This window comes from Haliaeetus albicilla, chromosome 5, assembly GCF_947461875.1.
Source record: "Haliaeetus albicilla chromosome 5, bHalAlb1.1, whole genome shotgun sequence".
NCBI classification, from domain to species: Eukaryota; Metazoa; Chordata; class Aves; order Accipitriformes; family Accipitridae; genus Haliaeetus; species Haliaeetus albicilla.
Window position 1 is genome coordinate 18,266,542 of NC_091487.1, and position 22,896 is coordinate 18,289,437.

The window sequence follows — 22,896 nt, forward strand, 5'->3', positions numbered from 1 at the left end:
TGGGAAAGCCATCTTCTTTCTGCCGCTGCCATGACCTGCCCTCTGCAGGGGTCTGCCTTTCCCCCTCGGTGCCCTGAGCCCACTGCTGCCCTTGCCTCCCTGTGCCAGCGATGTGGTCCCCTGGGCCACAGGGACAGGGACTGTTCCCTTCCCTCCGGCAGGTGCAAGTGCTGCAGGCAGGGCAGGATGGGCAGGCTGACTCCTCGCTGTCTCTCCGCTCCCTCTAACCAAGCATTTCTGTAACATAGGCACAGAGTAAGCCATGCATAGGTGAACTAAAAGACTGTCCATTCCCATCAAGGTAAAATTGCTGATTTAGCCTCTCATAGCCTAGGCTAGGGTCCATGGCTAATTCAGCTTTATAAGCATGTCAGCATGTTTTCTTAGGGAGCCTGAGGTTAGAACAGCTTTATTCTCTGATTTCCTACCATGAGAGGGAGGAGAACAAAGAAGTTTGAAATAAAAGTGTTGCCAGGAACAGCAGGACTCTTGACAACAGAATTCGGGAGTAGACGTGCAGATGCAACCACACATAATAGCATTGCACTGCCAATCCCCTCGCATCTGAGACTGGCAGGAGTATGATTTCCTTTAAATGCTCCAACTCTCCCGGGTATCAGCAAACGCAGGACAGGGGAAGTTGCTTGTTTTAGTCCAAACATAATGCTGTGGAGTCTCATGGGTTGAGGAAATGGTGAGTAAACCAATGTACAAAAGGGAATTTGGTTATTTTTCTCAGTAGTGGTCAGGATAAGACACTGTGATGAAAATGCAATGCTCCATTCAGACCATGAAGGACCAGATGGGGTGGTCCTACCAAGGGTTACACAGCTGCTTCAGAGAGACTGTTTCTCAGCCCTGCCATACTGTCTCATACAGCAAGAAAGGCATCCCAGGATCATCTCCAGTTGCTATCCTGGCTCTTCCCTTAGCTTATATTCTGGGAGGGATAATTAAGCAGTTTGAGGATTTGGCACGTCTGTGATGGTATGTGCTCTTTGTGCTGTGCAGTCACGCTAACTCTCCTGCTAAAATACCTTCTGTACCAGTGAGGTCAGGACTAGAGGGCCTGCAGTACATCTTCTTTGACTACACACATAACAGCCAGATCCTTTGTGGAACAATCCAGCTTGCAGGTAAGCATCTTACTTCTACCCCCTCAAAAAACATATCACTTTGAAATAAATAAAAAGCAACATACAAGAATTTCAAACAATGCTAGCTTTCCTTTGGGAGTGCCACTTCGGGCAGCACTTATTGTTTGTGTACCCATTTGTACCCATGAAATTTTGTTCCAGGAAGCGGTAAACAGCATCACTCATTACTTCAGCCTGTTTGACTTTACTGAGACAGCATGCCACCCCAAGAAGCTAGCATAATTTCCCAGGAAATCTTTACACAACAGCAGGTTTTCTTCTTTTGTCAGAAACTTTCCTGGCATGCAATGTACTGTGACAAGTAAACCTCCAAGCATCACCACTTTTATGACCACCAGTGTACAGGAGAGAAGGAAGAAGACTACAACCAACATTGCTTTGGTGCTTGTGCTTTCATTAACCCTTCCTTTCAGAAGTTGCTGGAGATCATTGCCTGAGTCAGTATCTCCTCTGCTGGCTCAAATTAGACCAAAGGTTGGAGAATCATGATACCCTTTTTACCTTTTAATCCAAATTTTTACACTTGTTATAATAAAACTAATAATACGTTTGCAACTTGCTATTTCAAATTGCAAAGTACCTTTCTTTAAGCAGGAAGTGCTGGCTGGACACCCACACTTAAGGATACCTTGACAAATTAGAACATATTCAAAATAGAGGATGCTGAAAGTGTTAGAGGCAAATCTGATGGTTAAATTCAACAAAGCTGCCTGAACTGAAACCAGTGGGGTTTGCCCATGCCTTCTCAGAGGTATAATGCAGAAGATCCAAAAATAGATCCCTAAAGCCTCAGCGTGCTCTAGTGAGTATCTCTAAGTGAGCTAACTTTTCAGCTTTCACCATTGTTTGGCTGTTTTCAACAGCTGAGGGAAAACTGAAAAGCAAAGTAGCATGAGAGTAGCTAACTGTAATAGCTGTCTCAAGTGGAGTATGTTAAATGGGAAGGAATGGGAAGGAGACCTCCTTTAGTTAACAGAACCGCATTTCCCAACTCTGTAACTTGATACATCTGATCTAAAATTTGTTCATTTGGTGCTGCCGCTAAAAATAACATTCTTTTTTGTATCTGATTAGTGTGAGGCAAGAGAACATGCTGGGACACTACACATCCTGCAAGAGGAAGCAGAAAGATCAAAATTAAAAAATATCACACTTCCATCAGCATTGCCCCCACACATCAGAAGGGGAAATTGCAAAGGTGTTTTCGTCTTTTCATATACCTCAGATGCCAGCTACTTCCCGTGTGTGTAAGCTATCCTGAGAGGCTGTGCTGCACTTCAGCTGTTGAAAGCCCCAGCTTATACAGTGAGACTGTAGGTCCCATACCCTGCACAGAAAGTCCAAGTAGAGGTTTATGTCCAAAGGGGCAAGTGGCCTTTTTTCCAGTGTGCTTCTATAAACATAAAGATCATAAACATCTTCTCTCTTGCTTTCAGGCCTCCTCAGCTATTCTGAAGACAATAGTTCATCTATCCTCCAGTTGCATTATGTCTGTGCGAGGCACCATGGTTCTCACAGGTCTGAGTGAAATTCTGGCTGCTTTGAGGGACTTACCTATCCCTAGACTAGAGATGATTTCAAGGTCTTGAAAGCTACTGGCTTCTAATATTGCTTGTGGCAGCTTCAGGGTGAAGGGCAGCAAATCCCTGTAAAAAGAAACACAGTGAAAAACCAACGAAAGAATAAACCCCACAATTTTTAGGAACTCCAGATTTTACTGTTGGTTTTAGTGATTGAGTTGGCTCACAATTTCAGCCCCGTTCTGCAAAGTCCTGAATGTTGTCAAAGGAAGATCTCACAGCCAGTAAGGCATCATGGACATTGTGCCAGCTTGGGTTGCTCTGATTTCACAAGAGATCACCAGCTCCTGTGGCGATGCTTCATGCGGTGCTGCTGGCTTAATCACTGCGTCTTGGCTTCCTCCTATGAAAACAGCAGGAATGCCTCTCACCTCAGGGGAGGCTACAGGGGTTGAAATACCATCCCATGAAAAGTGAGGTGTTGCAAATGGTAATTATTGTAATTAGAAAAGCCATTCTTTTTGGTGTGGAGGGGATTTGCAGTCCTTTTTCTTTCCATTTACCCCTCTCTCCCCACCCTGCTTCCTCTTTCAAAAATCAGTGTAAGTGTAAGGCATGGTGACAAGGCAGGACACAGTGGGGTTAGGGAAGGAAGACCCCTCCGGAGGAAGGGTAGCCCCTGGGTGAAGTGACAGACAACAATGAAGTGTTGCATGACACCGAGAAAATACATATAACCCTCTACTCTTCGCTCCCACACTTCTGACTGCTTGGTTTCTGCAAAGATGCTGTATTTTTATTAAAAAAAAAAAACCAAAACAGTTTCTCAGAGGAAGTTAGTTGGGTTTCACTGAAACACATCCTAAGTCTCAAGTAGTTTAAGGGAGCTCTTGGGCTGGTGGTGAACTGTTCAGGTTTGCCTCTTGCCCAATAACAATTCACTAAACCTGTTCCTACCTCAATTCCCATTCTAACAAGGACTAGAAAAGCCAGTAACAATAGTCCCTAAAAGGTAGCAAGGAATGGTGCAGAGTCATTTTACACATTAAAAAAGGTAACAAAAAGTTCTGCAAGCTGCAGGAAATTATTTTAGAAAAAGCTGGCCTTGTGCGTAGGTGGTCTCCACTACACAAATGCACACCCCAAAAATGTGCATGACTCTAGGCCTGGGGAGGACAGCTCTGTTGACAGATGAATGCAGGGCGGGCTATTTTTGCCCCTATTAACAGACACATATCTTTCTTACTGATGTACTGTGTACCCCTTGAGTTCTCTGTGCACCACTGAGCACTCTGTTACGTTGTTTGACGTAAACTGATGTGATCCCAGGATTTTTTTTCATTGCAGATATCAGGTTTAAAAGAGGAAGAGGGTCCATGGACCTTCTGCTTTCTTTGTTTGCTAATGTTATATGCATAAGTAGTTCCCTTCTTTTTTTTTTTGGTAGAAAAATACATCTAAATATCAGGAAACATTAAGACACTACCATAATAGAAAAAAATCTGGTTTTATTCATGGGGTAGCAGTTTGCAGACAAGCCACCAAGTCACCTGTTACCTACAGGTGTTATTTTTGTGATCTAAGGTAATCTACACAGGCCAAACCTTCTTTTGAGAAGAGCCTGTCAGCCCTGATAAGCTGTTTCCAGCTATTTATAGATGACTATTTAGTACAGCCCTGAGAACAGGCCTCTCCACTCACCATCACGGAGAGATCCGACAAGCTGTCAGCAAATGGTAGGTCAGTGCTTAAGCAGCCTTTTTATTACCTGCTTCTCTCAGAAAATTATTCCCTATTTACCTTGTCTTTTGACAGCGACCTAAGAAATCGCATGAACCATCTCAACGTGTATTTGACACTCAGAAGTAACACCTATAACAGGAACTAACAGAAAAGCTTTTCTTTCTTTCTGAGACTCAAGCCATGATCCTTTCTGCAGGAAAGCAGAAGTGAGCATATTTTCCTTCCCACCAGCCATTTGACTAGAAATGCCCAATTCTTGTTTGCATTTGGGCTCTTCTTTGCTTTGGTAAGACAGAAATCTTTATATGGGTCCAGGGGTTAATTTATGCCCATTCTATAGGGTCTATACACATCTAGATGACTAAATGTCTTTTCCTTGATGGGGGTGAAACAGAGCGTGGTCCCTTGCGTGAGGGTAGGAGTCCTGGCCCAGCTGCGTTGAACTCAGCTGGCTGCAGAAGCAGCCCTCAAAATAGTGCAAATATTACTGGCTGGGTAAGCTGCAGCACGCTGTATCATACCATAGATAGCCTGTTCCTACTATGTGACCTAACCAAGTCTCTAACACAACTGCCTTGTAAACATATCCTGAATCTGCTTTCCCCTTTTAAATGGAAATAACTACTTTAAGAGTCATCTAAGTTTATATAGGGGAGGTCAAAAGTTTACATCCAACTCAAAACCAGGCCTGCTGCAGCTGGAGTGGGGCAAGCAGGTTGTGGAGGTATCGCTGCAGCATACTGGGCGCAAACACACAGATTACAGGAGACTGCAGACACACGGGTTTAATTATACAGCGGCACTCATCAGCTGTTGATCAAACCTTGCTCTAATGAAAATGACCTTACAGGTCTTTCCCATCTCTGTGCCCACTACATTTGGTACTTCTGCACTGAGCAAACAAACAAGGTCTCTTCTTTATCACTTTATTTTATTTTTAAGTTTTGGCTCAAGAACAGAAATTGTTTCAGGACTACTCTCCTTGACAGATTCCCCATAGGTGACTAAGTGCTCTGAGTCTCCTGCAGGCAATAGTCCGCTAGCAGGTTTGCTAAGTCACTGCCAGGTGTGTGTGTATGCTTAAAGCTGCTTTTAATAAGACATGGCTAATCCAGGACCCTTCTTCCTCCCTGCCCTGCTAGCCCCAGTCCTGTGCCTCAGTCCTTTGTGGGTGCAGCCCTATGGACCTTCCTCAGACAAAGCTTCCCGCTTCAGGGACAGCTGTGGTTATGGTGTGCCTGGCTGGAAACTGGGTGACCTGGCCCCATCATAGATACCAGCATCGGAAATACCTCCTGGTCTGGCAGGTTAGAGGAAACTGGAGGAAACAGCTGGGGCTGTGCTGTGGCTGGATACTGGGAAAAGGCAGTCCAGAGGGGAAAGCGAAGCGACCCTTCCATGGAAGCAATGAATCCAACTCACCTACTGACACAGTAGAAGGCAACCAGTTTGAAGACATCCTCAAATACAAGGACAGATCCTTCCAGGTACAGGACTGATGAAAAACAAAAAAGACAGTCAGCAACCGTTGTCATTGAGCTGTATGGTAATAAAGCTGGTGGGTTTGGCTCACACATCTTGTATTCTGTGATTGTCCAGTATTTGCATGGGCTAATATGAAGAAGCATAAAGAACTGGCTTCAGATGGCCAAATGCAATGAGATTCTTGAGGGAAACACTAGAGAAGAAATGTCTCAGCCTGGCTTTCTGAATGGTTAGCTCAAGATATCACAGTGTTGGGAAGTAATAGAAACAATGGGAAGAAAAAAACCCAGGTCACAGCCAAAAGGTTCATTACAAGCCCATCTATCTCTAAAGATGTGCATATCCACAATACTTATATGGCTGACTTTGTGACTCTCCATGCTGGAATCTGGTTTGGTCTGGATGGACAAAGTGCTTTGAAGCAAAAATGCTAGAAATTACTGTTTCATTACTATGTGTGTGGGCTCTGACCTGGGTCATGCAGGCAGTGTGAGCACAGCCTATTTGTATCTCCCCTGTCTTCTCCCTCCCATTGTGTTATACAGTGACAGCACTTTCCTTTAAGTGTCAAAACACAATCTACACCACATTGCAGAGTTCTTCAGGATGACCTCTTTTATAACAGCATGCTATGGCACTGCATAGCCCAAATCTCACATGTTATTATAGAGCTTTTGGCTGCTAAGCTAGAAAAAATTCACCGGCCAGTGGAGAAAATTTCACATTGACTGATAACCCAAGGCAGAGAGAAAGAGATGGATCTGCAGGAGAGAAGTGTCCATCTTTGCTTTAGCTTTATAGTCTCACAAATTGTCTGTGCCTGTATGTACGCAACACACCATCACAAACAGAGACTGACAAGTTTAAGGAAATCTGCGGTGAATTCTCAAAAATGCCTGCTTACTGGTGGTGGACAACTGGAGCCTTAGAGCTGCGCTGTTCCTGCCGCAGGAGCACGCCGCGAATCCTTGGGGAGCAGCACCAGCTCACACCCATGTAGCGGTGCCCACAGCTGCTCCGTGTCTTCCTTTGCTCCGTTTTCTAAGCCACAGCTCAGAGCTGTGGACACAAAGCTCAGCTATCGTGATTCAGCTTCCTCAGTCTGCCATGATTCACAGCCCTGTGAAACGTCTCCAGCTCCTTGCCCCTGCCTGCCTGGTTGTTAGTTCCCCTGCAACGCAGGGCCTCCAGCACCTGCGGGAGCGAGACATCCGCCTGGCTCTCCTCTCCCTCGGCTCCATGCACTGGCTCTTGTTCTCCAGCCAGCACAGAATCCCACTGGAAGGAAATGTTCAAGCTTGTCTCCTGTTCAGCTTCACAGTTCATTCCCCAAACAAGGCATTTCTTCCTTTTACTTCTCCCTTTGTCCTAGCCCAGGCCTGGCAGGTTGCTATTTTGGGCTGAATACACCAATGTAGGCATTTTTTAAAGTGGCAAAGGCTGTGTAATTCTCAGAAGTCATTCCTAACATCAATTTGTTTTGGATCAGCACGAACAGATCAGCCTCAGTGTGTGCACTGATACCAGACTGCAACGTGGAATTTAAAACATACTTCAAGCAAAACAATCCTTTTCCCTAACTTTTCTCTCACAACGGGAAAAAATAAGTGTTCGGCAAGTTTTTTATTTTTCCATAATAAGAATCATGTTTCAGTCAGGGATTTTCATTAAACATCTACCATGAACAATTTCTATAGTTTGAAATCCATCTGCTTCGCAGCTCTGACACAGGAAACAAAAATAAAGACAAAACCCAGTGCTGTTCCAGAGAATGAACCAACACCCAAGAGTCTGAACTCACTTGAATCTCCAGCAATTTAATAAAGGCCTTTATGTGGACAACCGTTTTAAGGACTTTTTTTCCGTTAAGAACCACATGTTCACTTTGGCATCCCAAGTTGCAGGTGTACATAAGAAAGCAGGCTGCACCTGTACATGTTTACATACATGAGCAGATTGCTTGGATTGGGACTAATGATTGTTTCTGTGCCAGGAAGCTCTGCCATTTGGGAGCTTGAATTTTAGACAAAAGAATATTAGTCCGAGCTCCTCAGCGTCAGGAGTATCCACATAGAAGTACATTGTCACCATACAGCTACTTCTTCTCCCGTATATAGTTAAATAGCATAAAACACTACAAATCACCAGGACTTATATAGCTAAAGCAGTCTAGGTACAAAAGCTGCTGGAGCTTAAGGACAGGAGTTTTCAGCAGGTGGTATATAGAAACTGGACTGTCCCTGATCTGCTCTGAGAGGTCATAGAAGGTAACAAAATCAAGTGTATTTGTCAGCAGGCTGGAATTCATCATACAGAGACCCACAGCTCTGCTGGGACATTTTTGGGTGGCCTGCAAACAAGTAAGAATAGAAAAACACTGCTTTAGATGGATCATTACTCAATGTACTAGCATCATCAGGACCAATACTCTGCCCCAAATTTATTCCGAACAGTGACAGTGTCAAGCAGCCTGTGCAGGGCTATCGCAGCCACTTGGACCCGCTCCCAGCACAGCACCCATGGGGAAAGCCTTGCAATCTCCTGTGGGACAGGTCTTCCTTGGGAGAAACTATAACACTTTTTCCTTAACCTGTTTTTATCTAGACACCTGCTGACCACCAGCAGGCATCACTGATAAGTAGTCCTTTCTGACCGTTTTGCTGTTCAGTGGCAGATGATGGGTTTGGTACAGGAATGTCTATGGCGGGAATGGTTGTCATTCGCTTGTGGAGACCATTAAGTGGGTCCTGTTGCATGTCTCTGATTCTTGGAAAGATGCAGAAAATAGCAAGTTTGTACAGCTAAAAGGGCTCCGCTGACTGTTGGGGACAACATATTTCTCCTCCCAGCACTGTTACTGCCCTCAAGGCACCCTGTTCTGAGAAGACAGTCAGGACGAGGTGCTTTTCTCTGGCTGTGGACACGTTGTGGGTAGCTGGGGACATTTCACTGACATAAGCACTGCTGCTCAGGGAAGGACGATGATGTTGCCGTTTATAGGAACTTCTGACTTTTGCAAAAGCTACAAGCAGACGCTTTTCTGCTAGACTGCTGTAATCCTGCAGAGACAAAATTCACCTTTCTTGGGCTCATAAAACTACACCCAGGGCACCTGAAGAGCAAAGAAATCTCTGTGTCTCACCAGAACAGTGGCAGGATGTCAAGAATATGATGAAAAGCAACAGCAAAAATAGGCTGGGTTTCGTGAGCCAAACATACTGCCACAGCATATTGAGGTTTACCTGATATTTAGAAGCCCACAGAAAAAAGTCACCTTCAGGAAATAAAAGCAGAAATGTGTAGATCAATGGGCAATTTTGAGCAGTCTGAAATGAAGATATCAGAGTTAATTGAAAAGTTTTTTATGGGTGACAGAAGCATTAGTAACACAAATTACTGGTTCACTGTTGACCATACTCTGTTTTGTGACCCTTGTGCAACTCAGTAAGTGAACAGGACATGGCCAGGTTATGAACTGCTATAAATATTTATCATTGTCTCATCTTTCCCTTTACTGCACCAACATGCTCTGAAGAGTGTCACTTTTAGGCACTGACTGGAATGTGTCGTCTTGTTCCCTTTACTCTTCAGATCTCCCCATCATTTCTCCATCCAGATGCTGATGTTTTTGAGTCACGCTGTCCCTGGGCATTCTGCCTTCCTTTCCTCTTTGACTTTTCCCCACAGAATTGTGTTTGCTAGTCCTGTTGTTCTGGTCACATGGACAAACCACCCCAATTTCCATCTTCTTACTGCTTACGTAGGCTCACGGGACCCAATTACTTCAGCTTCTTCTTCCCTAATGGCACTGTTAGTCCTATTCACTGTTTTTGATACCCGTGTAATCCTTCAGAGACATCTGAAGTCAAAGATTGAATTCCTTATTCTGCAGCAGTTGTGTTGACAGAGGACTACTGAGAACACAACCATCCTCAGAAGTCCTGCTTGGATGTGCTTGAGATGCTCTTGTCTTTCCAGATTCTGGCATGCTGTGAGATATGTCATCATGGGAGTGATTCTACTTTTCTATTTCTATTTTAAGATTATAACTCCACAGTCTCCTAACCAGACCTCTCATTGGTGTTTCCCTCCTTTGCTATAAGTCTCTGGCGTGATACCACAGTTACCACGACCTTGCTTGCACTGACCCTTGCAGTAAGCAGCACTGGCCAGCTTTGCTGCTGTTCTGCTCCAAGGCAGAGGTTACTGATCCTACTTCCAGACGTTGACGTTCCTAGCTGTTGCACAGGCCAAGTTAGCAGTTTCCTGCCCCTGGGGAATGAGCCCTTGGTATTGTAGTAGAGGAGTGCAGTGACTACCATAGCCCTGGTGCTGGGGCTATTCTGTTTGTCACAATACATTGCGCTTGTTGCACCTGCCATGCTTTACAGAGATGTGTGAGAGCATGACGTAATTCCTTCAGGTTATTGCTTCAGTTCCCTGAGCATGTGCAAATCTCCTTCTGGCCCTTATTCATGCACTAGGCTGGTGGTGGTATTAAGAGAAAGAGCTTTAGCTGGATAGAAGGAAATTTAGATGACATTGCTAGAAGTCCTTAAGGTGTTTGCGGTGTCTTTCTGCAACAGCTCTGTCTGTTTGAAAGTTCCTAGTATCTGTCCCTAACATTGTTCCCTGTATTACTTTTTGATGACCTTCTGGACAGTACTGTTAGGCCTTCAAGTGCTGTGTTCTTGTAAAACACTGTCACTGTTTATCTGTTTTCTCTTCTCAAGGCCTTTTTATTTCTTCTGCAATCTGATGCCTCTGCTTCTTCCATCTGATGTCTAAGCTGTAGTTTCCTTTTTGGTTGCACAATTTAGAATGTCTTGCAACCCAGGTCTGTTTTGTCTTTTTTGTCTTTCCTAGTGATTCTTTCATGAAACTGTAAGTTGTTTCTGTTTTTCCCCCTCATCAAGGCAGTGCAGAAACCTCCCCGGTTTGGACTTCTGCCAGAGTCTTCTGTTGTGCATCCAACTCATGCTTTCTTACAGGATTTCAATTTTATGGTTTCCTACAGAGTTTAATCTTTCTGGCCGTGATGAAAAAAATCACTCCTGGTGGCAGTTCCTGGGAAATTGAAACTAATGAATTACGAAAGTGATAAAGTGTAATGAGCTTGGGTCTAGAGTGTGAGAGAAATCTATTTTTAAACTAGGTTTTTCACAAAATATAATTGCATTGTGCAGAACAAAATTAATGCCATTAAACAAGATGCAAAACACAGGCTTTTGCACTCTTCTCAGGCTGGGGTTGAGTGGAGGGGGCACTCGACAGACTTGACTGCTTCCCTGTGCACCATGTGTGTGTATCCTGGTGCTAAGGAAAAGGCCCGTCCCCACATCTAACAGCCGCAGGGGTCTTGGCCACTCCACTGTACTTTGGCTCATCCACATTCACCCAAGCAGATGGGCAGCGCCTTGGCGTGCACTTAGATTTTATGCCTTTAGTTCAGCATAAAATCCTGCTGCCGCCTGGTCTCGTTGCCTCTGCTGCAGGATGCTTGAGCAGAAACTTGTTACAGTAATTTCGCTGCTCTGTTTCCTCCTTATTGCGATTAGTGTTTCAGCAGGGTTGAGAGGGTGGCTCTCAAGGGTACTTCAAGCACAGCTAACCCAGCTAAAACAAAAGTGTCACAGCTCCTCAGTGCTTTCCTTACAGGTATCCGTGTGAGCAGTCCCGGCAGGCCCAGGGGCACTGCCAGCTGTTTCAGGGGTTAAGAGCAGAGCACAGTCTGGCAAATGGCTGTTTGGTTTCAAAGCACTTGCCCTCCTCGTCAGATCCTCACCCTGCATCTCCTTTTTACTGCTTGAATAAACACCTTAAAGTCTGTGGAAATTCCATACCTGGTTTGCACTGTTTCTTCAGCCAGAGGCTGGGGAGATCCAGGACTTCTTCCCAGGACCAGACGGCAACATGAGGTTTAGCTGGAGTTTCAGAGGTCGCCACCCAGGGTCTGTTTTCTTGCTCTCACATAGCAGGGCTGAGGGGGAAAATGTGACCTTTCTGAAATGTTGAGGACTGAGAGGGCTCCCAAGGACACCAAGGGGAGTAGGGTGACACATTCGATTGGCGTAGTCCCTGCTGTAAGCAGTTGAGCAATGTGGGATCATTGCTGGAGAAGTCACATTTTCACAGGTAATTCAGCATCCACCCATACGCTACAATGGCAGTACAAGATTTATGGTGCCCAGCATGGTGATTCAAACTGTCAGGGCTCAGGGCTATGGCTGACAAGACAAACTGAATGTAGATATTTGCAAGTTGCTCTCAGGAGGCAAATTTCTTCAGTAAAACTTTGTGAAGTAAACGAAGCTTTCAGATATATAAAGGGTCTCCCCTGTGCCTCATGTAACAGGAAACGACACTATGATTTGAAATTCTGGGGGTTTAGTTCTTAGCAACACCTTCCAGGTTGTATAGATAATCTTGAGAATCAATCCTTATGTGAAAAATGTATGTTATCATACAGATGTATTTTATTAAGAACATTTTTTTTCCCATTTGCTTTGGAGAAAAGTTTATTTCTCTGGCTCTGAGATACATCATGAAATACCATAGAGTTGAGGTTAATCATATAGAAAAAGGAAGTCTTCTGAGCATTTTAAGGGAAGCCATCCGATACACAGAACCACATTCTGTGTGACAGACTTCCAGGAAAAAAAGACCACACTTTCCAAAGGTGAGTGATGAAAACGACTAACCCACTTTGAAATGGCAGAGGTCAATAGGGTGGAAAATAAAAGGAAAAAATGGTATTTCTGCTTCTGAGAGCTGTGATCCCACCTAGCTGCCAACCTGGAGGAAGAAGGTCTTCTGATTTCCACTCTTCTGAGTGGGATAAATTGATTTGAGGGTCCAAATCAAAGGTCAAAGTATGAGGTCCTTACTGCCCTCATTTTACTTTGAGCAGTATCTTATTTATCTCATTTACAAGTCTAAACTCTTGTTTATTAAGCTCTTTAAGATCTTCAGATAGCAAACTCTGTCCAAGGGCAAAAATTATAATTTGCTCCAGTTGAGCCACTGAGACAAGGGCACTGGTATTATGGGTACTGATTTAGAGTAGCTGTTTTAGAACCAGTAAGCTTTTTGGGTTATGTTCAAGGTACTAAGCAGAGTAGAGTAAGACAATATTATCCTAGAACAGCACGCATAGTCTCTAGCTCTGATTACACACAGATTTTGCATTATGCCTCTTGGGAGTGAAAAATAAGGCAAAAAACCCAAACAACAAAGCGACAATTAACAAAGCTAACAAGACCCTGAGGGCCTCTTTCCAACAGGCTTTCCTACAATCCTATCAGTTTAAAGCCTAAAGTAAAAATGAAAATGTTTGCATCGTGAGAGGGGAGGTACCTCTTCAGGATGAGAGTTTTAAAAAAAAAAAAAAAAGAAAAAAACCCACCCACTATAAGCAACCAGAATGTTTCCAAAACAACGTGTAAACCACGCAGAAACCTGGCACTGTTACATCCTGAAAAAGCAGCTGCACAGGTGTCATGTTTTAAAAGTGTTTTGTGTTTTAAAATAAGCAGCACATCAAAATGCTGTGGAACTCAGCTCAAATGAGCAGGACTTGGTGAGACTTTCTGCTTTTCTTGTGCACGTGTGCATTTAGAAAAGAAATTATGAACTTGCAAAACAGGTTATAAAATGTGTCCTCATACCATGTTTTACAATATCCCCCAAGCCCTCGGTCGCTGTTCTTGCCAAACCAAGACTCTGGGCTCCTACTTCAGAGTAGTCTCCTGAGTGGGAACTCCTCGACACTAACTCAATTTTCAGGGTTAATAACAATGGGGATAATGGAGAACTCATCCTTGGCAGGCAGACTGACCTTGGGAAGATGTCTAGGTTAGACATCCTTAGGGGACTAGAAATCATTCAGTCTCTATCTCCAATCAAACCATAGATGGTAGACCAGACAATGATGAAGTCTCCTGTGTCCTTATGACAGCCCACACAGAGGTGGCCTTTGGCCTTGCACCGCCTGTGGAAGCAGATGAGATCCAGCAGAAAGCAACAGCAAAAGGGCACTCCTTGAGCTGGAGGCCAGAGCTGGGGCAGAATTGTCCAGTTATCCCATGCCATGGGGTGGACTTGCTCAATGGTAGATTTTTCATGCCAAGAAGCTGCATAGGTGATGGTAGGCTTTTCTCGCTAATGAGAAACATGCATAAACAGGGGAAATTAGCCCATGCTGAGCCCTGGGTGATGCAAGCAGATTGTTATCTGTGTCTGAGTGGGGCTAGTCTGAAGATAACTAGGGTAGCTCTACGTCTTCAGAGCTGTCGCACAGACACACCATCGGCAGCAACAGGAACCACATTAAAAGATAACATTTGTCAGTCTACTATCCTTAACGGCAAGGTGTCTACCATACTGAACAGGAGTCATTTACGATGGGAAAATAGGATATTAGCCTGCATGACCAGAAGGTCTCCTTACATGCAATTAAACTGCTTAAAATTTGAACCTTAAGGTCAACTACATATTCAGCTTTTCCAGCCTCCTCTGCTAAAAATATGCAAACTTTTATTCATTGACTGGCTAATCCTTGAAAAAAGTAGTCTTGGACAAGTTCTGCTGCTGAAATATATGATTTGCTTAATTGATATAGAATCAGCCATTTTTGGCGAGAGAAGAGAAGAAGGATCTTCTCTCCCAAGGGCCTTGATAACTGTTATTTTTCCAGCACATTTCTGCTTTTTTCAGGCTAGTCAGGCCCAGAGCTGACAACAGTTTCTTACTTTGCCTCAATCACACACTCCATCACGCAACAATAAAGGAAAACATTCCTCTGAAGTAAACCTGAAAAATTGGCTTCCCTCACAGTACGGCAGCAGAGTTGCCTGTCAGGCTATACAGAAAGCATACAAAAAATGTCTGAATAGTGGTATTGGTACCTCAGCGCTGAACAAAGTCAAGTGCTCGGCAGGCAAAGGGCCTCTCTGCAGCCCAGTAAATACAGTGCTGGCCAGGAGCTGGGCTTGTTCAGGGCTGGTGGTACGCAGCTGGCCGAGCCCCTTCAGCAACCTGTGCCTCAGCTCTCACTCTATTAAATGGGTGCAATGACACTGACTTCCTTGGGAAAATTTGGCTGAGTTCAGCTCGGCAGGGAGGGCAAGGGCCTGCTCCTCGGCATGCTGCCAGCGATGCTCTGCCTCGAGGAGGTTGGCTGCTACAGGGCAATTTGGCCGCAGTTTTGCACTGACCTCCCACCCATCCTGACAGTGCTTGCCCCATACCTGCAGCCTCCTCTCCTTGCACCACGAGGCAGCTCTGCTGGGTTCCTGCCTCTGTGGGCAGCCTCCTTTCAGCTTCACCCACAGCATCTCAGATGCTCACGCCATCATCCAGTGCTACAGGATGTGACCCCATCCTTGGCTGCCTACTGCCTCTCTCCATCGTGTTCCCAGACCTCTGTCTCCAGCCTGCCTCCCACTCTTCTCAAAGTCACCAGCCACCCTCCATCCCCATATCACTTCCTTCTCCTTTCCAGGCTTTATTTCACATAACCCAGCACATGACAGCACCTCCAAGAAAGCATTGCCCCACCACACCGCCCTGCTTTCACATCCCCACATCCACGCTGCTCACTCCTTCCCAGCCACAACCTGCATGAGGGAGAGGAAGACAGGGACCAGAGGGGCATAAGCTCATGGACACACACAGCTGGCAGATGAGGGACGGTGAGAGCGCTTCTTGTGACAGCAGTGTCAGCTCAAAGTTACAGCCTGAACTCACCTAAAACCTGGCTCCTGCCTCTCCTAGGGACAGTGCTCACACCCTTTTCCATCTACTTTACTTGTGCTCATGAGGCTGCAGTATCCTAACTACTAGTTACTGGGACTAATGATGTTTTTGCCTTATATATATATATATATATTTTTATATATATATATTCAGTAAAATCATAGTCTATAGTAAACCTGAAGTTGAAGATGCTTAATGACCTTCCTGGCTGGGAGACAAGTCTCCAGGGCAGTTCATGAGGTGGTTGCCAAGGCAGTGCCCTCTTTGTCTGCTTTATTGCTGAAGAGCAGCATGGGGTATAAAAAAACCAAAAAACCCCTTGATCATTTCACTCTGTAATGTCAGGTTTAGCCTCTCATCTATTCAGAGGAAATCAGACCTATAAATAGTCCTACCCTGCTTTTCATGCCTTAGTTTACAGTATTAAGAATTCTTCTTTCTGGTATTGAAAGGTGCAGGGTTTCCACTCAAGGAGGCCAACTGTTTCTGTTAAAGTGACAATTTAAAAAGAACTACGGTACCATTACAGTGATAACAGAAGTAACTGAATGTACTTTCTGATTGGCCCTTCTGCCTGCCCTCTGATGAACCAGAGGTTGTCTCAAGAGATTTGACTTAGGAAGGATGGGATGTACATCTACTCCTTGGATTGTCCTCCTCCAACTGAAAAGTCCCTTTAGCACCTGTGTAAAATCAGTCCAGGAGCCTTGCAGTGCTATTAACTCCACATGATGAAGTCTATCTCAGCCCGCAGCAGCAAGCTGAGCTCTGCAACATGCCAAGGGGTGTATAATTGCATCTATAGGGCATTACTGGGCTTTTTCAAGCACGTTGAGATACCTCATATGAGTTAATTCAACTGGAAATCTGCACTGATTAAATAGATGGAGCACTTTCTTTAATTTCCCCTGTATACAAGGTTATCTACCAAAGAAAGGAAGGTTATGGTTTTTGGGGAGAGCACAGGTGAGACACTAACCCAGGAAATATTTATGTTTTATTTATTTTTTCACCACCATCCCTCTGTAAATCTTAGCAGTATTTCTCTCAGAACCTGGATCTTAGAGAATGGGAACTGCTTTTGCTGCTCTCCTGAGACATCCCTTCTGAGAACTGCCATCTGCCCTGAGCTTGCCCACAGACTGACTCAGTCTCACTGGCTGGTTCCCTCTCATGGGATCGCTCAGGCTAGCAGGGACCCCAGGAGGTCTCTAGGCCAAACCCCTGCTCAAAGCAGGGTCAGCCATGAGGTCAAACCAAGTTGCTCAAGTCTTCATCCAGCACCATCTTGAAAACCTCCCATGAAAATCTGCAAGTGCTACACAAATAAATGGCTTCATCTTAGAAGTCAGTGTCATGAATACCAGCCCATACTTCCATTCATTCACTTCAGCGATGAAGTGAAAGATCCCATGTTTCTGACCTCAGTCAGTACCACAGATTTCCACCTTTTTCCATCTCCATTCCAGTTCAGAAGGGATCCAAAATAAATGCAATTAGAATTAATTTTAAAAATGGGAGATTGTCTTCCTATAGGTTATTTTCCCTTATCCTCTGTTTTCTGAGTCTTTAAGAGATTTTAAGATTACATCTTCAGGCTTTTCTCTGCAATTGTGAGGGTTATTTCTCTTTCTGGGGAAAAAAATATAATTCTGCCTATCTTCACTCTACTTTGTGATTCCAGCAGGCAGGGTGTTAGCAAAAAGACTTGCAAAACTGAGGAAGCTATTGCAAGAGCTGCCAACATTTCCACAAAAATATTCATATCACAAATATAATCTGCACAACTGGCCGCTCTCATTAAAGGAACTAAATTGTGAGTAGACTGCAGTAGCTGAGCTATCCTCCCATTTTTTTCCCATGACCTCATTTGTGCAGTACTTCAATGCAGTTCATGTGGAAAAATACCACCTGACCATGCTGTGCCATGTTAGCAGTGAGGACTTTGGTCTCTGAATTTGTTAATCCAGCCTCAGCAACATGTATTAAAAGAAATGTTAACAAAATAAAACAGGAAAATCTGCCATAATGGACCATATCTGGCCATAGTGGCCAGGGCACCAGCAGAGTGCAATAGGCAAGTCCATTATAAGCATCTGAAGGAGTCTGAGCCAGTAAAGAGCATCTACTGAGTTGTTCCTAGTCAATCTGTCTCCTCTGCCCTGCCTCATGCTCACTCAGTGAGTGCCCTCATAGTGCTTGGACCTACCGACCCATGCAGGGACACAGGCAGGAATTTGTATCCCTTGCACCTGAGTTCTGCCATCATGCCAAGCGTGCTCACAGCCCTCACCTCAGGATGGCTGGGCTGTAAAGACGAGGGCTTTCAGCAGCTTTGTTTAGAGCTAAGCCTGCAAAGATGAACAAAGTCCATCCCCATGTTACTCTAATGCTCCTCTGTAAACATGCTGCTGCCTGATTACTGTTGTTTAATTACCATTTGTTACTGCTACAGGACAGTCAGAATGACTGCACATACCCTTTTTATCTTGTGCAAATGGCATTAGTCTATAATAAAAAACTTTTTTTTTTTCCCCCTTATGTGCTTGGGAAGGAGGAATGGAAGTGTAGAAGTGGCTGAAGTAACTTGGTAATGATGGACAAAGTTGGCTTTGAGAGTTAAGCTTGCTTTCACAGCATTAGACTGCACCGATTTCGGATTATTAAGGCAGGAAAGTAGACTGTGAAATCTTAGCCCTTAAATAATCTCTTCCCTTTTCTGATTGATTTCACCCTTCCTAAAATCCAGTGTGCAAAGGAACACTTTTGCTTGTCTAAATTTCTGTTTTGACTCCCCAGCTAGGCCTGCCTTCCTGCTGCCTCTAGACCTGGTGTAACTCTTCTTTCTGTTCTGATGGACAGAGCTTAGAGGGTGGCGGATGTACAAAGTGGTCAGGTCCTCATGAACTTCCATGGCAGACAGATTTCCTTTGGTAAAAGCAGTTAGAGAATTAACCAGGCAGGTAAACTGCTGCTGTGTGTTTTACTTGAGTTGTGGTCTTCTCTGAAATCCCTACTGTCTGTCTCAAGCATTTCATACCAGGCTCCAGCCTGCACTGCCTGAGCTCAGTCTAACTTTAAGAAAGACCAACCAAATACAGTGACCAGGGCAGGACACTGGATTTCTTTATCAACTTCTTTTTTGCTACTAGACTTGGAACTTTTTAGCAATACCCAGTGATGGCTTTTAAACTACTTTTGAGTGCAGTAATTGCCTGTATCTTTTCTGTCAAGGTATATTGTAGGTCCTTACCACAAGCCCATACCACATAACCTGAAGTACAGCTGCTGTCCATAAATGAGAAATTGAGTATAATCTACCGTGTCCAATGGTACCGTGTCTCATCTTTCAAAGGTGGTATTAATTGTGATCTGGACATTTTTATGTTACTCGGAGATAATTTATTTTGGCTTTCCTATTTGATTGTGTCAAGGTTATTTCAAGACCTCCGTCATGCTTCAGCTCATTCAGTGTTTGTCTCCAGAGAAGCTGGGAGGGTCAGAGCAGGCAGTGTTTTAATTTAAATTTCAGAATTTTTCTGTAATAAATGAAGTAACCATACTACAGACAAGGCTTCACCACAAACCCCACTTCAGCTGTTTACTTATTGATTTTGGGGGCTCAACTCAGACTTGGCCCAGCACGTTGGAAGAGATGCTTCTGAACAGCTACACCTGGTGGCAGATTGTCCCCTTTGGGTATGGTTTAAATACAGAACAAGGACAGCAACTCCACAATGTGAACAGACCCAGGAAAATAAACCTCCAAGTGAGCAAAGCCAGCTGCAGTGATGTGGAAGGCAGGAGGCAGGAGCATGATTACAAGAGCAGGCATCCATAGCAGGATTAGGCCAGCCTCAAACCCCTTAGGACATGAGCCTGAGGAGTTCAGTACTGACTTGGCAAATCAATTCCATAGTTATTTCTATAAAAATTACTAATGATATGAATAATATGTTCTTCTTTATTCTGTGCAATTGCAGATATTTCTCCTGTTTAGCATCATTTTGCATATTTGGAAAGGAATTACATCCTCTTTTTTGGTACAGAAAAGTTTGGAAAATAATTACTACACATTCCGCACCAAAGCGTATGTGCAATATTCCTGAGAAGTATATGGTCAACTCATGTGTTCCATGAAGTCAAATTATTTTCAGATATAATTGATTTCCCAGAAAAAAAGGAAGCATTACACTCAGTATATGGTGCTAGAGCATTCTTCTATTAAAGGACTTTACCCCCATGGCATGTGACTTCATAACCCTTTGTGAAAGTAAAAGCTACTGTCGCTACTTGCACCAAGTGGTTTATCATACTCAGATGCTTCCTTCAAGCTTTCAGTATATGTTACTTTAAACATGCACATTTACTTTAAACATCTGATTCTTTTCTTTTTAATACTGCTGCAATGTCACTGATGTCAGTGGAATGATTTCTGACTGTATTACACATAAAGGGGAAGGAGAATCGGGACCTGAAGTTACAACCAGTTTGCTGTGAAGAGCCAAGGGTAGGAGTCAGCTGAGGAAATGGTGCTCAGTTCTTGAGGTATGTGAAGCTAGTGCTCCATTTTGGGATGAAGCAGAAGTAAGGGACAACTCTCAGAACTGTAAGCCCATAAAGTAGTTGAGATTTTAGCAGAGCTTTAGAGTTATCTCCCAACACTGCATCTCTAAATGGAAGAAATCTTGTAACAAGCCTTCTCTCTGGGAGATTTCCACTGTTCTGAGTAAGAAGTAAGGGATCCTTCAGGCTGAGAAGCAAAACCACAGAGATCCAAGGCTTTGAAAGTTACTAGGTTTCTCAGCTTTCTGATGAACCATGTGGTATCTGCTGTTGGATCTCTACCACACCTGCTGCTGTGACCAGGCTTTAGGCTTTATGTCTGGAGGAATTACAACCAAAGATGAAGAACCAGAAGAAAATTTTTAAAATCCAGTTTCTTCATTCTCCTGTTTTATGATCCTAAGGGCTACTTCATAGAACAGGTAAAAATTCCCCACAAAAAAAAAAAAAAAAAAGGAAAGAAGTTTCATTTCTTGACCCTCTTACCTAGTGGGTTCTTTGGGGATTTCCAATTTAAAAAAAAATCACAATTAAATCTGGTCTTCCCCTCAGAAAACTATACTTCCCTAAATATTTCATCAAATGTCAACAGAGCAGATCTGATATGGGGAAAAGAAAGGGAAAAACAATGATCCACCATTATTTGGCAGTGCAATGCTAGGAAGCTTCCTTTTCTTGTACTTCATTGAATGGCCATCTATATATGCATCTCGGGCTGGGCAGCAACCTCTTTACTGTCATCATGATACTGGGGAAAACCTCTTCAGGTACGATCTGAAAAGTAGGATGGGATGAGAACAGCTTTTTACAAACAGCTGAGCAGTAAAACTTGCTGTTTAAAGCTGCATATGGTAAAAGTAAGAGATGGACATCATTGTAGAGATGGCACAGAGCCATCATGTCACCTCTAAGGACAGTGCATCCTTCTTTGTGTCACTCATGAAGCTTAGATTGCACTGAGTCCTCATGAGAAGGACAAGATGCAGCTGGCAAGGTGCTCCAAAATAGTAAGCTGGGATGGGTTGCAACTTGAATTTTAACAGGAATGGAGGATCTCCATAAAATCTGAGCTATATACGTCAAGGCAAATTCAGCTTTCAGTCTACATCTGAATGCATCAAGTCTGTGGAGTCTAACGAGCTGAATCAAGGTAACAGGAAGAAAAACTTGTTCCCACTTCTTCAAACCCTTTAGGAGGAGTTCGCTCTCAGAAAGGGACAAACAGCTCTCTGTGGGGCACATTACACAGATCATTGCTTATGTGCCAACTCGGAAAGGAAATACTAGGAGCAGGCCAGCAAAACCAAAACTGCTTGTCTCCAGAACAGCTGGGACTGGGGATTCTCAAACGGCAGGGGAATTACAGCTGCTCCTTTTGAAGGGCACTGGAAAGGCACCAGCTCTGCTCCATGTCATGCAGACTCAGAGCAGGTAGCTATCAGGAGGATTCACCTCCTTGTCTGCGACGTTCAGTAGCAAGCTGAAACCTCCTTTTAGCAAGCACAGAAGAACTAAAGAGGGACCTCCTGAAGTTAAAGACTAGATGCCTGAAAAAACCCTGCCAGTCTACAGTGGTGCTCAGGCTATGCAGTTGGCATGCTTTACACACTCTCAGGAAGTCTAACACCAAACTTTCAACTGACTTGCATTCCACAGCAAGATAATGTCTCTGGGGGAGCTCAGAAGTCTCCTACCCCGACACTTACAGAATACCCAGGAAGAGTGAAGGGCACTTCATTAAGCTAAGGTAATTCAGACATACCAGGGTAGTTAGAAAGGAAGCTCAGATTCTAGCCTTAATTCTTTTACGGCATTCGGACAACATAAAATTTTATTTCCTAAAAAAGTTTAGAAAGCAGTTGGAGTAAAGCAGAGACAATAAATCAAAGCTAATGTATTAGGTTACTCTGAGGCACAGAAGATATACCATCTCCCCTTGCACCAGATATAGTCGTTTGGCTTTACTAAGAGGAATTAATTCTATTTCTTCTAAACTCAAAAGCCAGGCTACTTACCCTAAATGAGAAAGGAAGCAAAAGCATGACTGTTTCCATGCCCAGTGTGTTTCTGTCAAAACAGTGCAGGATGGAGAACTGAGAGGCTTTCTACAGATCAACCCTGACAGAACTCAAGCTAAAAATAATGTGAATATCCACCATAGGAATGCATCAGCCTCAGGGCCGCTGGGATTGCTGCACATGTGATGGCAGTTCTCCTGCTTTTTGAATGAGAGCTAATTTTTAATTATCCTCCTCCACTTATTTTGTAACTTGTATGAAAGTGGTGGAAACTGATTTAATTCTTGCTCCTACCAGAAAGCTGTGTCTCTGAACACATGCTTTGTGTTAAGTTAGTGATAAATTAGAAATAGCAAGCAAGTAAGTTTGAAAAACATGGCAGAAAAGTCTTTCTAGCTAGGCTAGCTCACAGTGAAATTTTTGTACTACATTTTACTTTGCCTGTCCTCAAAGAAATCAGAATTTATGGTGCAGGACACAGGTCAAGAAGTATCATTTCTATAAATAAAATTTCTAGGATGGCAGGATTAAATTTTTTAACTTTTATCCAAAGGAAAACTTGAATCATCAAAAACCAATTCCCCACCATGCAAAACCTAAGCCCTAGGTGAACTTCAAATAACTAAAGAAAAACGTTTCCCCTCCCTGCAG

At 43.8% G+C, this 22,896-nt stretch overlaps 1 protein-coding gene across 2 annotated transcripts in view; it reads right to left on the bottom strand.

Moving 5' to 3' along the window:
* The window catches only part of RIN3 (Ras and Rab interactor 3), a 70,583-nt gene that overhangs the window by 21,613 nt on the left and 26,074 nt on the right, over positions 1-22,896 (bottom strand). For both annotated transcript variants that reach the window (XM_069783595.1, XM_069783596.1), the window contains 2 exons: positions 5,843-5,915; positions 2,712-2,803 (listed from right to left, as the gene is read on the bottom strand). In XM_069783595.1, coding sequence (XP_069639696.1) covers positions 2,712-2,803; positions 5,843-5,915 — 165 coding nt within the window. The remainder of the gene's footprint in view (positions 1-2,711; positions 2,804-5,842; positions 5,916-22,896) is intronic.